At 39.5% G+C, this 17386-nt stretch overlaps 1 protein-coding gene across 3 annotated transcripts in view; it reads left to right on the forward strand.

Moving 5' to 3' along the window:
- CCNY (cyclin Y) overlaps nt 1-16550 on the forward strand; it is a 310615-nt gene extending 294065 nt beyond the window's left edge. For all 3 annotated transcript variants that reach the window (XM_069086526.1, XM_069086525.1, XM_069086524.1), the window contains 2 exons: nt 9599-9761; nt 13274-16550. In XM_069086526.1, coding sequence (XP_068942627.1) covers nt 9599-9761; nt 13274-13390 — 280 coding nt within the window. In that variant the 3' untranslated portion in view covers nt 13391-16550. The remainder of the gene's footprint in view (nt 1-9598; nt 9762-13273) is intronic.
- Nucleotides 16551-17386: the final 836 nt, after the last annotated feature.

Genomic DNA, 17386 nt, shown 5'->3' on the forward strand with positions numbered 1-17386 from the left:
TCACTTAACTCTATTTGCTTCAGTTTCCTTATCTGTTAAAATGAGCTGGAGAAGGAAATGGCAAATCACCCTAGTATCTCTGCCAAGTAAAACCCAAATGGGGTCATGAAGAGTCATACATGAGTGAAAAATAACTGAACAGCATTGTTTTAGAAGGGTTCTATTTTTTACATTTCACTTCACACTGGCTAGCTGTGTGACCTTAAACAAGATATTTAATTTCTGTTCGCCTCAGTTTCCCCAACTATGAAATGAAGATAATAGTATGTATGTCTCGTGAGTGTTGTGAAGATCAAATGAGATAATGTTTGGTTTTTAAAGCACTTAATAAAGTACCTGGAACACAGTAGGAGCTCTATAAATGCTTATTCCCTTCATCTTTATATAGTTTAGGAAGCTAAGATCTTACCTCAAGGGTCATATATACAATAATCCTCTTTTTGATTTAAAGCTCTTCCCCACCTTTCAGTGTTGTTCATTTCCTCCTTTCCACATATTCTCTAGTTCATCTTGCTGTCCCTCACATTGTTGTGTTTGTCCTTTGTTTTTGAAGAGGACCATGGCATCAGGGAGATGATGATATGACTTGCAGTTGACTTTGATTTAAGCGAGGCAGGGCTGTGCAAGGTCACCAGCCTCACTTTCTCCTCCAGAGCCATCTGGGTGTAGTGGCCAGATAGTCATCAGGACAACTGGAGATGGCCCAGGATGCAATGGGAGACCCTGTCTCTTTTAGACTAAGGCCTTTTCATGCACTCACTTAAGAGTGAGGTAACATCCATTCAGTGAATAGGCCTCTTTAAGAAGTGAGTCAAGGGATGGCCCCTTTAATTAGAAAAAAAGAAAGAAAGAAATCAAGCTGAGATGTGGAGACCCTCAGGTTTGCTGTTCCAAAGGAAAAGAAAGTTACCATTGACATTCACTCTACGCCAGAAGGGCCCAAAATACAGCCACTAAGAGGAGCTTGGGCAGGGACCTATAACACTTCTTGACTCCATGCATTTTACACTGACTCTCTTCCTGGAATGATGTCTCTTCTCCCCACCAACTTCTCCATTCCCTGACCTCCTTTTATATTTAGCTCAAGGCCCACCTGCAGCTGAAGCCTTCCCTAGTCCCCCTAATCACCCTCCTCCACTAGTGACCTGCCCATATGTTGTGTGTATCTTGTATATACATAATTATTTGTATGTTGTCTCCCCCCTTGGAATATGAACTCTTTGGAAGCAGGAATTGTATTGGTGCCTTTTTTTTTTATCCCCTGCCTCACTTAAATCAAAGTGCTAAACACTTAAGAATCTTGGGCTTAGAGTCAGGAAGACTTGAATTCAAACCTTGCCTCCAGACACTTGTTAGTGTTAGTACCTTGTGATCCTGGGCAAGTTACTTTCTCTCCCTCAACCTCAATTTCCTCATCCATTAAATGGGGAAAATAACACCATGCCACATAACTCATGGGTTGTTGTGAGAATTAAATGAGGTTATATATGTAAGGTAGTTTGTTTTTTTTTTGAGGCAATCAGGGTTAGGTGACTTTCCCAGGGTCACACAGTAAGTGTTTGAGACTAGTTTTGAACTCAGGGTCCTCCTGATTCCAAGATCTGTGCTCTATCCACCTAGCTGCCCCAGTATTTTGTAAACCTTAAAGCACTATATAAATGCTAACTATTATTATTGGCTGATATGTTTTCTAGCTCTCTAAAATAACTATTTGGTGGTTTTATTGGTGTGCATTGAATAAATAAACTGATTTAGATAGTATTATGATTTTTTTTATATTGGCACAGCCTACCCATCAGCAATTAACATTTCTCATATTAGTTAGGTCTGTTGTCATTTCTATAAAGATTAAAATAGTTCATTGTATATATCTTGGTATAGAGTGTCCTAAATATTTTATACATTCAGTGGTTATTTTGAATGATATTTCTCTTTCTATTTCTTGAGGGGTTTTGTTAGTTATCCTTTTATTTAAAAAACAAGGGGGAATGTATAAGACTGAACAGTTACATTTCCTAGCTCTTCCTTAACAAATCTTGTGGCCTTCCTTTGGGTGATCTTCCTCATCTTCCTCTGCCTCAGATGCAGGAGACAGAGACTGAGACTCTGAACTCTGAAAGGCGAGTTTTTGCCTTATCTTGCCTGGCACCAGATCTATACCTCTCTTTCCAGCTGTTTTCAAATCATTCTTATACTTGAGTGCCCCCTTTCCCCTTCTACCTCATCTCTCCTTGGTACGAAAAACTCCACAGGGGTAAGGCCATCTTGCTCAGCTGTATTTGTGTCCCTAGGGCTTTGTACAGTTCCTGGAACATAGTAAATAATAAATGCTTTCTCACTCATGCAGTCATGCAGTCATTTTAATAGCAAAAACTTTGGATTAGGTCTTTTTTATGGAAAAGTGCTATGTGGAGATTGTTTATTAGGAAGTGACTCATGCATCAGAACAAAATGTATTAATTTTTTAAAATAAGGTAAAGAAGAAAATTCTGCCCATGCAAAATTGTGTTCTAGATTGTAGATAATTTTGCAAGATCAGCATTGAATTACAGGTTTACCTATAGCATAAAAAAGTCAACATTCTTATTCAGCTTTTAGCAAGGAAACTCTTGTGTGCCCCCAGAGATCCTTGGATAGAGCTGATTTGAGGTATGAGTGATTGTTGGTCTTTTGACAGCATTCTTAGAAGTGTTCCCATATTTTGCTGTTTCTCCTCCTACTTCTTAGTCCAACTTCCTTGGTTCCCTCTCTGGATCCTTTTTCCCAGCCTTCCTTCTCTCAGACCATCTTCCCATGAAATCCCTGGTCAAACATTGATATTCTCTAGGGTTTTCTTCTCAACCCTCTTCTGTTCTTTCTCTAATTCTTCAACTAGTCTCTCTCCTTTTATGATAATCTCTCAAGTCTTTGCCTTAATCTTTTTTTCTGAATACCAGGCCTAAAGTTCCCACCATCTGCCGTGCATTTCTACCTGGATACAGTGTCATAGATTTAATGCTAGAAGTGTCCATAGAGGCCATCTAGTCTAACCTCATCATTTGATGAGGAAACTGAGGACCAGAGACATTAAGTAGCAAAATTGGTATAGCCTGGATTTGAACCAGTTTTCCCCCCATATTTAGTGCTCTCAGCAACAACACCAAATTTAGCATATCTGAAACCTAAGTTCTGTTTTTCCTAGTTTCTGTTAATGATCCCAACAGACTAGAGATCTCACTGCCATCTTTGACTCCTCTTGTACTTTTCATATAGTTACCAAGTCTTTAAAAAAATGTACATACATTTATAATCTGTGTTTTCTACTGCTCCCTCAATTGAACACATAAAAACCCCCTCTCATTAAATATGCATAGTTAATCAAAACAGGAGCCCACATTGGCCAGGTCTGAAAATGTTTGTCTTTTTGCATTTTAAGTTGATCATGTTTCTGGTTAAAGTTGAGCAGCATGTTTCATCTTGGTCTTTTGGATTCATGACCTATCTTTGCATTGGGCAGAGTACTAAAGTCTTTCTTTGTGTTTTCTAGAATGGGTTGTCATTGTATTACTTGTTCTCCTGGTTCTGTTCACTTTGATCTGCCTAGTTTCCTCAGGAACTATCCATTTTGTCATTTCTTATGGCATATTCCATTCGTATATTATAATTTGTTCAGCTATTCCCCAAAAGGATGCTCCTCCCCATCTTGGTTTCTAATTTTTGGCTTCTACAAAAAGAACTGTTAAAAAAATTTTTTTGTACATATGGATTTTTCCCCTTTTTCTTTGATCTTCTTGGGGTGTGTGTCTAGTAGTGGTATATCTGTCCAAAGGGTACACACAGTTTAATAATTTGGGGGGAGCATTGTTCTAAAGTGCATTCCAAAATGGCGGCACCAACTCATACCTCCACTGAGAGTGCACTCATAGATAGACCTGTTTTCCAACAACATCTTGCACTTCTGTTACTTGCATCTTTTGTCATCCCTACTAGTCTGACAGGAAGGAAGGACAAACAACAAAAAGGAATGAAGTGGAACATGGAAGTTGTTCAATTTAATATTTCTCCAATCATCAATTTAGAGCATTTTTTCTTATGGTATTTAATAGCTTGGGTTTATTCATTTGAAAAGTGACTGTTTATATGTTTTGATCACTTATCTATTGGCAGAAATAGCTCTTGGTCTTGTACGTTTGAATCAACTCCTTATATATCATGGATATACCGTGTTTCCCCGATAATAAGACCTATCCCAAAAATAAGCCCTCCCCTTACTGTGTAAGATTCCTCTAAAATAAGCCCTCCCCCGAAAATAAGCCCTATTGAGATTGCTACTGTAGTGAAGGTGATCCCCTGCGCTACACGCTACATTACGGTACCCTCTGTATGCACCGTCCCCCCCCCCATGAAACGCACGCCGCGCTCCGAGCTGCATCCAATCAGAGCTGCAGCAGTGAGCGCGTCATCCTGTTCTTCCCCAGTGATTTGCTTATTGAATAAAGGTACATTTTTTTGGTTCACATTTAACTGTTTATTAAAATTGCTGTCAATGTTCATTAAAATAAGCCCTCCCCTGAAAATAAGCCCTCTGGTGTTTTTCTGTCCAAAAAAAATAATAAGACAGTGTCTTATTATCAGGGAAACACGGTAGGCAAGACCTTTCTGAAAAAAAACTTACTGCAAAGATTTTTTTCTAGTGGCCTCATTTTCTTCTAATTTTAGGTTTGTTTATGCATAAATCAGAGACACAATCCTTATTCCTGTCTCACTCACATTGCTTCTACTCTTCCTATATTCCAGTCATTGGTTATAAGAGTGTTGTGTTTTTCTGCCTCTATGTCTTTGTTCCTGCTCTTCTATGTCTAATGCCTTTACTGTGTATCCCAATTCCTACCCATCCTTCCAGGTCCTAGTTCAGATGACATCATCCCTAGTCTTCCTATCAAGAAATAAACTCCCCATTCTCTACACTTACTTAGTACATTGACTTTGCTTCTCATGGCTCTTCTTCACATTGTTGCTTCTGTTATGGTTATTTGTGTATATGCTATCTTACCTATGAGATTGTAAGCTCCATGAGGACAGGCAAAGACCTTCCCTGTCTTCCACATAGCACCTCCCATTTGGTAGGTACTAGAAAAGTATTTGTTGAATGAAGTAAGGAATGAAAAAAATGTTAGCACATGTGTGCAAAGCATGTAGTGAGCATAGCTTGGTGTCATCATAACCATATCAAAGATTTAATTTCTCTAACATAGCTATTTAACTTGGTCCTGCCATAGACATCATACGCAACTTCCTGAGTGGTCTGATTGGCTGTTACCCTCCAACTTCACTGCATGCCAGATAGCAGGAAAGCCATTAGCTGTTAGTACAGCAAAGAACAGAGTACCACAGAACTGGAGGGGTGAAGAGGTAGTCACCACAGCTAATAGCCCTGAGACATGCACCAACCTTCTCTCATGCTGGGGATGCTTGCAAGCAGTGCATAAAAACAGGGATAGGTGTGGTTTCCATTGCTACTGCTTAGAAACCTGTAAAGTCCTTGGAAGTGATGGGAGGGAGAAGACAAGTAGGGTATCATGGGAGTAGAACAGTATAGCTGTTGTGTTCAGACAAGTGGGCATCCTGGGTCACTGGGAGTCTTTCCTTTTGCATCTCTGAGTGTATTTGACCCATCCTGTAAATGTAACCCTGAGCTCTTATATGCCTGGATCTGAAGCCAGGAAGCCTCAAGTTTAGGACATTAGAGAAATTTGCTTGGGCTGAATCTGTGTCACAATCTTAGTAATAATCAGAGATATCATTAATATTGTACTTTAAGCTTTGCAGAACATGTTGCATATTATTTCATTGATCCCCACTGGAAGGTACTATTATTATCTCCTTTTTTACAGATGAGGAAACTGAGTCTGAAAAAGGTTAAGTGACTTGCCCTGGGTCAACACAGTAAGTGTCTGGGGCATGATTTAATCCTGTTTCTCCCTGCTTTCCAAGAACAGTGATCTATCACTATGCCATATAGCTTATTGGAAGCTTCATTTCCTGCCATCATAAGATGTGCTAATATTTGTGAGGCAGATGAGTTCAAATCTGGCCTCAGACACTACCTGTATGATCCTGGGCAAGTCTTTCAGTGTCTGTTAACCTCAGTTCCCTCATCTGTAAAATGGGGATAATAATGGTACCTACCTGTGGGGATCAAATGAAATAATATGCAACATGTTCTACAAAGCTTGAAGTACAATATTAATGATAACTATGATTATTACTAAGATTGTGACGCAGATTCAGCCCAAGCAAATTCCTCTGTTGTCTTAAATCTACCTTCCAGGGTGGTCATGAGGATCAAATGACGTCATATTTGTAAAGAGCTTAGCAGTGTCTGGCACATAGTAAGCACTATGTAAATGTTAATAGTCATAATGGTATTTATAAAAGAGAAGTTTAGGAAAAGTTTTTCATTTCCCAACCTTGGTGCGTCCCCAGAAAACAGATTTTTGCTAGCTTCCTGTTTGCCTGGGGTTGCCTTGGAGGCTTGGACAGAAATGTGACAGAAAGTTTTATTCCGACCCAGAGAATTCCTAGAGCCTGGCTTATAGAGGCCACATCCTCCCATAAGCAGGGCCTCTGGGAAAATGTACCTTGTTTAAAGCAAACAAAAAGTAAGCTATCCTGAGCTTGACCTGAAAAATGCCATTACCCGAGAGCCCTGATGCATTGGGTAGGCTTTCTGCCTTTCTAGCAGCATAATTTTTCAGCTCTCCTGATGCTAAATCAAAAGGGATTTCCTCTTAAAATTTAGAAACTTTGTGGTGCCACCTTCTGGCCTCCACAAGGTTGGCATCTGTCTCTCATTTCCTAAATTAACAAATTCTAACACTTTGACTCCATCAATTATGGGTTTAAATTTTTTTTTTTTGTCATTTGCTTTTTTAAAGAAAGTCTCATCTTGGCTCAGAATATTTCACAAGATACATCTCTGGTAAAGCACTGTTAAAGTTAGAAATAAATGATCAGAGTAAAAGAGATGATAGAAACAGAGGTATGTGAGTAAATTGGGGCAAAGTACAGCAAGATAATTAAACCTGATGGCTTAAATATTAAACCGCAGCTTTCTACATCTTTTAATAAAAGCTTTTAATATGCCGTATATCTTTCATTTGTCTGTCAGTTTGCACAATTTGATATTATTTCACAAGATTTTGACACATGTTCTTTCACTCTTCATCATAAAACCACACTTCTATCACATTGGCACAGCTTTGATAAGCAGCCCATTTTTCCAATTCTAGCCTGAATTGTGACCCAGAGGTTTTCAAATCAGGGAAGTTCCTGAGCCACTGAAGCATGTTACCTCTTTCTCTAGGCTTAGCCTATTTAATGATGTGTGCCATGATACAAGGTTATGAAGCAATAGTCCATATACATTTGGGAATTTCTGTAATTCTGGAACAATACTGCTTCCCATTTATATATGTATGTGTGTCTGTGTTAAGCTTTTTTTTTTTTTTTGGTAAATCCCACAACCCTACAGGATAGGACTTTTTCCTCCCTTCCCACTGGGTTATTTAGTAAAAATATTGGAATGAATACACACATATGCATATATATGCATACATATATATGCATATATATACTATATACACATGCAGTACACACACACATATATATATACAAATGTATGCATATATATATAGTAAAATTAAACAATTTACCTAGAGAAGGGAAAGAGGGAATAAGAGAGAGAGAGACAGAAAGAGAGAGACAGACAGAGAGAGACAGAGACAGAGAGACACAGAGAGAGAGGGAGAGAGGGAGAAAGAGAGAGAGAGACAGAGAGATAGAGACAGACAGAGAGAGAGAGAGGGAGAGAGAGAGACAGAGAGATAGAGACAGACAGAGAGAGAGAGAGGAAGAGGGAGAGAGAGAGAGAGAGAGGGAGAGAGATTGAGGTCTTTAATGTGACACCTTAATGCTTCCTTTCTGGAGAGGTAAGACCCTCTGCAGTAACGGGTTCCCTTTTGTGGAAGTGTCTTAGGTGTCTGTCCCATCAGTCGATAACTCCTTGATGCCCCATACCTTCCTCAGCTCTAGAAGTGTTGGGAGTCACCTCCCTCTCCCTTGCTAGCCCCTCCTGCTCCTCCCTGCCGCTTCCAGCACCCCCACCTCCTCCCATTCTGGGCAGAAGCCTGAGGATGCAAAGATTCATTTTTCACTAATATCTCAAAGGGTGCTTGTATTTGTAGCAGGTGTTAAGACTTCGTGGTGAACAGAAGGTAGACCCTAGGATAAGGACCTGGGACAAAGTCTGAAGCAGGAAAGGGACTCTCAAGAAGTGGAAAACAAGCAAACAAACTTGGAGGCAGTTTGAGCAAGTAACAATCACAGGCCAAAACAATAAACAGGGTTAGCACTAGAGGCCCCGTCTTAACAAAGCAAGTTCCTGATGAAGGCATTAGAGTCAGAATGTCGGCCAAGGCTTACAAGGCTCCTAGAATATTAGAGCTAGCAGGAGCCCTGGGTCCTGTGATATATATAGGGAAGGATATATAAAGATAAGGAACCTGAAGCCAACAAAGGACAAGTTACTGACTTGCCCAAAGACACACAACTAGTTACTGGCAGGGCCAAGACTAGAGCCCAGATGTCCTGTCTCAGTACAGTGCCCTCTTCATTACACAATACTAAACTCATACAATTTTAGAGTTGGAAGGGATCTGAGAGGTCATCTAGTCTCATTTTGCAGATGCACAAATTGATCATTGGAGGAGTCAAGTGACTTGTCTATAGTCATATGGGTGGCAAGTAATATTGGAAATAGGATAGCAAGCCAGGTATCTTGCCTCCAGGCCAGTGCTCTTATCCACTCTGGAGGAAAACATTGTCAGTATTACTAACTTTTATATAATGCTTTAAGGTTTGGAACATACTTTACATATGTTAATTCATTTGAAACATTGTTGGAAAGGAACATGGTAGCCCACTGAGTGGCTCACTAAGCTGAGTCAGGCACAAAAGGTTCAGTTTGCATCATTGGAGTTCTCTAATACTTCAGGAAAACCCATTGGTCCACACCCTCCCAACTCCTCTCCCTGTGCCGAATGGAAGCCTGTAGATTTTTGAGTACTTTCATGAAAAGGTGTTTCTAGATCCTTCTCATCTTTTTCCCTCCCCTCCTCTTTTCTAGCTCATTGCTTTAGTAGTGACACACTGTACAAAAGGACATAAAGGGATCAGAGGCTACACGAATTCACAAAAGACATGCCTCTCAACACCTTTTATCTATTGTACCCAAATTAATGGCCTCTTCCTTTTGGGTCCTGCTGTCAGAAGTCCACTGTCTGTGTACCGAGTCAGAGTGGTGAAGTGAATCATCATGGAATGCTCCTGGTGATCACCCCATTGAATTGGGCTCTGTCTTTTTGGACACCGACAGGATCAAGTAGTCTCTCATTTCCTACCAAGTCCAGTGGCTGAACTGCAGCTGTGCCCTTCACATTAAGCTACATTTCCCCCTTGAATTATATAATTTCTCAGGCTTGTCTCTCAAGCCACATGAGTGCCCCTTCATCTGAGCCCCACAACCTAAGTGCACCCTATTTCTGGAATTGTTTTTCAGGAATGAGCTGGAGCGACAGTTTCTGGAATTGCTGCAGTTTAACATCAATGTTCCTTCCAGTGTTTATGCCAAGTATTATTTTGATCTTCGTTCCCTGGCAGAAGCAAATAATCTCAGCTTTCCCTTGGAGCCCCTCAGCAAGGAAAGGGCTCACAAGCTTGAGGTGAGCATTGTTTGGGATGCATCTTGTGTTTTCTTTGTTTAGATTTGAATATGGATGAGGGAGACAGAAGCTTTTTCAAAGCATGGTTTGTTGTCAAAGAAAACCAAAAGTAGTAATTGTTATGGTATACTCTGACAGTCTTCATGGCTTCTTGGCCAAAAGTGAGTTTAGGAGCTTTGAGATCCATGTTTAAATAGATAATCTGTCCAAGATTCTGATCATTTTCTCAATATTATCTTTTATTTAATGTGAATATTTGATCTCTCTGGACCTCTGTCTGGCCCTCTATCTGTCTATCTTTTTGTCTGTCTCTGTCTATCTCTCTATCTATCTGTCTATCCGTCTGTCCAACTGTCTCTCTTTCTATCAAGATTCTCTATCTTCCATAGACTGGAGGTGCAGGGGCTATTCATAGATCCAGTCTCACTACTGATCATCATGAGTACTTTGACCAGATCCATTCCTGATTTAGTCTGGTTTGTCCCTCCTTAGGCAACCGTGTGTCCTCCCAATCCTAGGGGCTTATCATATTGATTCCAAAGTTAGTACAGACACTTGATTGGCTTTAGCCCTCCTACACCTCAGAACTCCCTAACTCAATCAATCCACCAACCTCAGCTGCCTCTTAGCTGGGATTATATAAATATGTGCTCCACCATGCCCATCTAGTCACATTTCATTTGGAAAGCACAGAACTATAGAATTTTAGAGTTAAAAGTGAACTTAGTGGGTATCTAGTCAAATCTGTATCTGAAAAAGAATGCCGGTTATGGCATGATTAAAAAGTGAAGGGGCGGCCAGGTGGCTCAGTGAGTAAGACCACTGGCCCCAGAGTCGGGATGACCTGGGATCAAATCCAGGCTCAGATACTTAGCACTACACCCAGAAATAACTGGCCCTGTAACCTTGAGCAAGTTACTTAACCCTGATTGCTTAAAAAAAAAAGTGAAGTGGTTGTTCAGCCTCTGTGAGGAAACATCCTAACTGTGCAGCCAGCCATTCTGCTTTTCAGTAGCTCTAATTGTTAAGAAGTGTTTTTTTTTAAGCTCATCCCAAATTTGCCTCTTTGTAATTTCTGCTAATTCCTACAGGTTCTCCCCCTCAGGAGCCATTTAGAGCAAGTCTTGATTTCTTCTATACATAAGAAACATCCAGATACTTGGAGACAGCTTTCATTTCTCCTAGTTTGCTCTTCTCTAGGCTGAACATCCTTAGTTCCTTCAATCAGTAGTCTTTAAACCAATTAAGTGTGTAACCCTTGATTTCATGGTCAAGTTAAAAAACCCCAAAAGCCCCCTAAAAAGATTTTCCAGGAAAGAGAGCCATCATCATCTCTTCCTAACACGTTTAGACAAGTTAAATTACAAAGAGAGAAAACGTGGTACCAAGGCTGTACTTGGATTTTCTATTTCCTGGACACCATATTACTGAGAAATAAAGACCAGTTTTCTTTCTCTTGGACTCAGTTTGGGGCCTGGGTTGGTCAGTCCCTATTCCTCAAGTCACCTATGAGCCCAGTTCTATAGACAACTCATCTTCATGATGGAAACACGGGCTTCTCTTTACTCCCCTAAACTGATCAACATATGTGCCCCTTTGGAAAAGTTAAGGGAAAAGAACAGAGAAAGGAGAGGAGGGGAGGGGGGAAAGGGGAAAGAATGTGAGGGGCTCTTAACAGCAGTTTTGATCTACTCAGAGGCAGGGGGCCAGAATGAAATAGCCCTAATGAGTTGTTAAACTTTTCCCTCCCCTCTCCCTGGCTTTGTCACCTCAGCTAACCATAGGCTTTAGGCATGGCCAAAGACTTCAAGACCCAACACTATTTCACTCAAATAATGTCAATTCCCATGAAAATGTTATCCTGCATTCAGTACATAAACAGGAACAAAAGTGTTCTGCAGAGTGTTCAGAACTACAAATCAAACAAAATGTGAGAATACTTCAGTGTTTTTAGAAATCAGATAAGGAAATAATGAATCAAATATATTTCAATAAGAAATTTATTAAGCAGGGAGTGCTTAACTTATTAAGCACTTATAAATTTGTTAAGCAGGTACAGTGGAGAGAATGCTGGACCTAGAAGCAGGAAGACTTGAGTTTGAGTCTTGCCTCAGACACTTAGTAGCTGTGTGACCCTGAACGTGTCACATGATTGCTGTCTGCTTCAGTTTCCTCAACTGTAAAATGGTAATAATAGTAGTACCTACCTTCCAGTATTCTTGTGAGGATCAAATGAGGTAATATTTGCAAAAAATTCTTAGTAGAATGCCTGGCACAATAACAGGAGCTTAATATATGCTTATTCCTTTATTAAGCTCCTACTATGTGTAGAGATACAAAAACAAAAACAGAAAGTCCCTGTCCTCAAGGAATTTACATTTTACTGAGAGAATGCCCAGAGAGTCACAAGGTACTTGAAAGTATATCTAAGCCAATTCTCTCATTTTTAGAGACGAGGAACCTGAAGCCTAGAGAGGAGTACAATAAGTCACTTAAGTAAGAGGCAAGATCATAACCCAGGGCTTCTGACCCCTTGCTCAATATTCTTCTGTACTGTGGTGTAGGAAAGTAAAAATGAAAAATAACATCAAAAGATGAATTATCGAACGAACAGTGTAGTGGAATTAGGGAGGGAGAAGAAGGAAGGAAGAAAAGGAGGAAAGGAGGGAGGGAGGAAGGGAAGAAGGAAAAAGGAAAGAGAAAGGGAAGGAGAAAGGAAGAACATGAAAAGAAAAGGAAAGGAGGGAAAGAAGGAAGTATGGAAGAGAGGAAATGAAGGAAGGAAGGAAGGAAGGGCTCCAGGCCCAGTACTCTATACAGTGTCACCTTGCTGCTGTGTCTGATGACAAAGAAATAGCAGACTCTTAAGTATTGAATAAGGCTTACATTCTCTATCAAAGCTAGTATATTGACTTATTTTCTTAACTGTTCATGTATTTCATTCATGTATCCATTCTTCAAGCAACTATCTAATTGTCGCTTGATCCTTCCCTTAACCCAACCAACACTACCAAGTAGGCTTGCCTCTTCCTTATGAACTCTTTCTCCTCTGAAATTCCTGACTTTATGCCTTAAGGTGTTACAGAAATGTACTGTCTTTGTTGTTGTTATTTTTATTGCTGAAGGTTCTTAGTAATTTTTTTTTTAAGCAATTGGGGTTAAGTAACTTGCTCAAGGTTACACGGCCAGATATTTCTGGGTGTGGTGCTGAGTATCTGAGCCCAGATTTGATCCCCAGGTGATCCTGACACTGGAGCTGGTGATCTTACTCGCTGAGCCACCTGGCTGGCCCTAAGCAATTGAGGTTAAGTAACTTGCTGAAGGTGGCCAGGTATTTCTGGGTGTGGTGCTAAGTATCTGAGCCTGGATTTGATCCCCAGGTCATCCCGACACTGGAGCCGGTGCTCTTACTTGCTGTGCTACCTGGCCACCCCTCTTAGTAAATATTTGTCAAATGAAATCTGAATCCAGTTGGTTCATGTCTGACCTTCTCCCTCTCTCCTGGCTTGCAGGCCATCTCTCGTCTGTGTGAAGACAAGTACAAGGACTTAAGAAGATCTACAAGGAAGCGGTCAGCTAGTGCTGACAATCTGGCTGCATTGAAGTGGTCTCCAGCCATCATCTCCTAACAGTGGCATGTAGGATATTCTTACAAAAATACTGTTTTCACCCCTCTGGTTTCTCATTTGGTTTGGGAAAACACAAAGACTCTGGGGTTCTTTGGTTACATTTTTGTTTGGTTTTGTTTTTAATCCTTAGCTCCGACAAGCTGCCTTTACGCTGCCTCCTCACCATGTGGCACACATGCAGCAACTTTTCAGTGGAAAGCTAAATCAGTATTTTGGAACTCCTGTCTCATGCCTTTCCCCCCCCTCTGATGTCACTAACCTTTGGCGAGGGAATGGGAGACTCTGCAGGAAGAAACAGAGGAAAAGAAAAATAGTGTAGAGGCAAGAAAGAAACATAAAAATGACTTTTGAGTCACTGTGCATATCAATAGATAAATACAAAACAAAAACAAAACAGGAGATAAACAAGTTTGGATGTGCACTAAGGAAAGTGAGTGACATTGTTTTTAACCTTAACCTGAAATTCAGCTCAGTACATTCTGTCGGATTTTTTGCATTCCTTCTAGCTGCATTTCAGAGTTTGGGGGGAATATGTTGGTTTTTTTTTCATCCTTCTTTTTTTTTTTTTGGTCCTGCAGAGCAGAGAATACAGTCTGTATCTACCATAGCACAAACATCCAAATAAATAGTATTGGTTGTTCCTCACTGCACTATTCTCTGTGAGCTGTCTTCTTAGCCATCATCCTTCAGAAGTATTATGCATTTCTTACGTTTCTAGATACATGAATTATACCTTTCATTTTTGTCCCCAATAACGAAAGTTACCTTGACCATAGTGCTGAACCAAAAGTATACAAAGTGATCCAACATTCCTGTGCTATTTCTTCTTAATGTTTATTCCCCCACCAAAAAATGGGAATTCACACAAAGTGCTTGTGCCTTCCTGTGTTCTTGGAGTGGTTTTGTTTTCTCTGACCTAAAGATGCTGATGGGCCTTTATTGGGCCAAGAGGAAGCAATGTGCTGCAGAAATCTCTATTGGGTTGCGATTCTGATTCCCTACTTCCTCGACTTCCCCTAGGCACTTAGTTCCTTGCTTGAATTCACATCACAAAAGTGTTTTGTTTTTTTCTTTGTATAGCCCACCTAGTCCACCTAGTCCATCCCTACACCTCCATTGTTGCAAGCAATATCCTCCTCAATTTTTATATGTTTACCTTAAATCAAAGTTAAGTCTGTTTGTATAAAAAAATTTTTTAAAAACTTAAAAAAATGGGTGGGTGGGAGGAGGGTTTCACTGGGAAGATAATTGAAGAGATGAATGTTAACCTTTGTATTGAGGTATTTTTCACAGGTTGAATTAAAAGGAAAAAAAAAAAAACAACCCACCACCACCATAAACTCAACTTGTAATTTTCATTGTGGGTGCTCAGAGAAATTAAAAAAAAAATTCAAACTGTGAAGAAGGTTGATGTCTCATGAATTATGATTGTACCTTTTTCATTTCCTAATTATTCCTGGTTTTCCTTATAAGACAAAGGAGAATATTTTATAATAATGTGAAGATTGAGAGAGAGCATGGTACAAGTGGATAGAAGGCCACCCTAGAATCAGGGAGTACTGACTTTGAATGCTGACTCTGACTCATACTAACTGTGAGATTGTGAGCAAATTTCTTAATCTTTCTGTGCCTCAGGCAACTCTTTAATATTAAAAGTTACAGATGAATTACTGATCTGTATCCATGGAGGGAATCTCCACCCCCTGGAGTTCCCTACAGCAATGAAATCACAGGTCTGGTCCTATATATGTAAATGCCATCAAAATGTATCAAAGTGGGTGGGGGGAGTGGTAATTTTGAATTCAAGCTCATGAATCTGATCCTGTGAAGGTTTTTTTCTTTTTATACTTTTCCTTTGGATCTGACAACAGAAGAGAGGTCTTCTAGTCTCCCCCTCCCCACCCCATCTCCCCTTTTTTAAAATCAGTGATGTGAATGGCAGATTTCCTAAGGTGTCTTTTTTTTTTTTACATGCTTTTTTGGATTAGCTGAAAATGGAAAGATCTTCCATCAGTTTTCTTCCCCACCTTAGTGCCAGAAGGTCATAGATTTGACCTGTGAATATATTTATTCACAACTCTCAGTGAAACATGCCTTTGAAACAAATGGCCTTCCAAGGGCCAAGGTACCAATTCCAGACTGAATATTCTCTATTTGCAGGCTCATGTGATTAATTCTCTCTGTTATTTGATTGTTGGCCCAGAACAATCCACCTAGTTCTTTCTGATCTATCATTTTCAAAAAAAGAAGCAAAAAAGAAAAAGAAAAGAAAAACCCAAACCTCAAAATGAAATTCCTTCTTCCCCTGATTGTGCCCATTCATTTGGGATAACTTCTCTGTTCACATGCGGTTCAATTTGGAACAGAAAACTGAACAGAGCAAGAACTCTGAAAATGTAATAGAAAGTACAAAATGTATTCCAAAAATCTATCTAACTAAAAAAAAAATAAAGGGACATATTTTCTTAGCTTCTGGAATTTTAATACCTCTCAAGAAAAATGAGTTCCTACCATAATGTAGATGGTCGTCACCTTTTACCAAACCATTTCAGAAAAGAAGTTCTGTTATCTTTCTAACAGAAATTGTAGTTTTATCCCTTTTATTTGAATGAGAGACATATAAACTTTGAATTATGTAAATATCTCAATGCATCTGCTATAATTTTGTGGAGTTTATTAAAACTACTTTAAAGATTGTATAGTCTATTTATTGTATGTATGTACATACAGTCTGATACTTAAAATTTAAAGTGGATTCCATAAAATTTGGCTCAGTCTTGTTTAGACTATTGAATATTGTTTTAGCCTTGTGCACTGGACTCTACCTCTGTATAGGAGAATTTTCCATCCTCTTTCATTAGTACTGATTCTGTGATTAACTTGGTTATGTTTCTTGCACTAAGGTTTTATTTGAAATCTGCTGTTAAGTGTAGATTTTCTATTTTCAGTTTTGCAATAGAAATCATTTGAACTGTAGGTGAATAGTTATTTTTGGTTTATTATTTTTTTTCTACATGATAATGAAAACTCGCTTTTTTTTGTTTTGATTTGTTCTGTTTGCCAAAAAAAAGTACAGTACCTATTGATAAATGGTAGTGACTGTAATCTGTTTGCAAGGTGATTTAATACTATACAATTAAAACAAATTACTATTTAGGAACATGCTGTCTTAGTGTAGTTTTTGATAATTCCTCTGATTGGAGAGTTCCATCACTGATGAATGAAGGGAAATTCTCTTACGGGGTGAACATGGGAACAGAGTTCATTGACTGAAATTATGACCTTGACTGAAGCAACAGATTTGTGTATTGATGTTTTTAAAATATGAACATCACCTGTGGGATCAAGGTGGGATAAGGGGAAGGAAAGAAGGGAGTTGGGTATTGAGACTTAACTTCACATTAATCCTTTTCTTGGCTTCATTCCCACCAGCTTAATTGACTGCCAAAGTAGCAACCCCATCCTCTGGTTCCTTTGCACAAACCAAGAGTTTCTGTCTCCACCTCTAAGAATCCTTAGTTCTTTAAATGCCTGACTAAGATGTCACCTCCTTCAGGAAACCTTTCCTGATTTCCCTCCATATCAGTGTTCTCTCTCTTGTTATTTCTGGGCTTTTGATAGGAGCAGACAACATATAAACACAGAGTCAAGTTATCTATCCCACTAGATATGTAGGCTTTACTTACATTCTCATGGGAGACTGTTTTTTGGTTTTGTCTTCATGTCCCTGGGGTGCCTAGCAACATTGCCTTACACATGGTAGGTGCTTAATAAATTGGAAGCGAAGAGATCGAATTCCCATCTTACAGATGAGGAAACTGAAGTTCAGAAACTGAAATGATTTGCCCAAGATCATACAGCTGGTAAGTAGCATGGCCAAGACTTGAACCTTGGTCTGCAGATTCCAGATCTTGGGTTCTTTCTACTCTGTCATGTTGTACCAAAGTCTCTTTTACTTTCACACCCAAATAAATTTATTTTTAATAGGTAGCCAAG

Source organism: Petaurus breviceps, unplaced genomic scaffold (genome assembly GCF_028583685.1).
Source record: "Petaurus breviceps papuanus isolate PSGF00001 unplaced genomic scaffold, PetGlider_PUasm1.0 178, whole genome shotgun sequence".
Taxonomy (NCBI): Eukaryota; Metazoa; Chordata; class Mammalia; order Diprotodontia; family Petauridae; genus Petaurus; species Petaurus breviceps.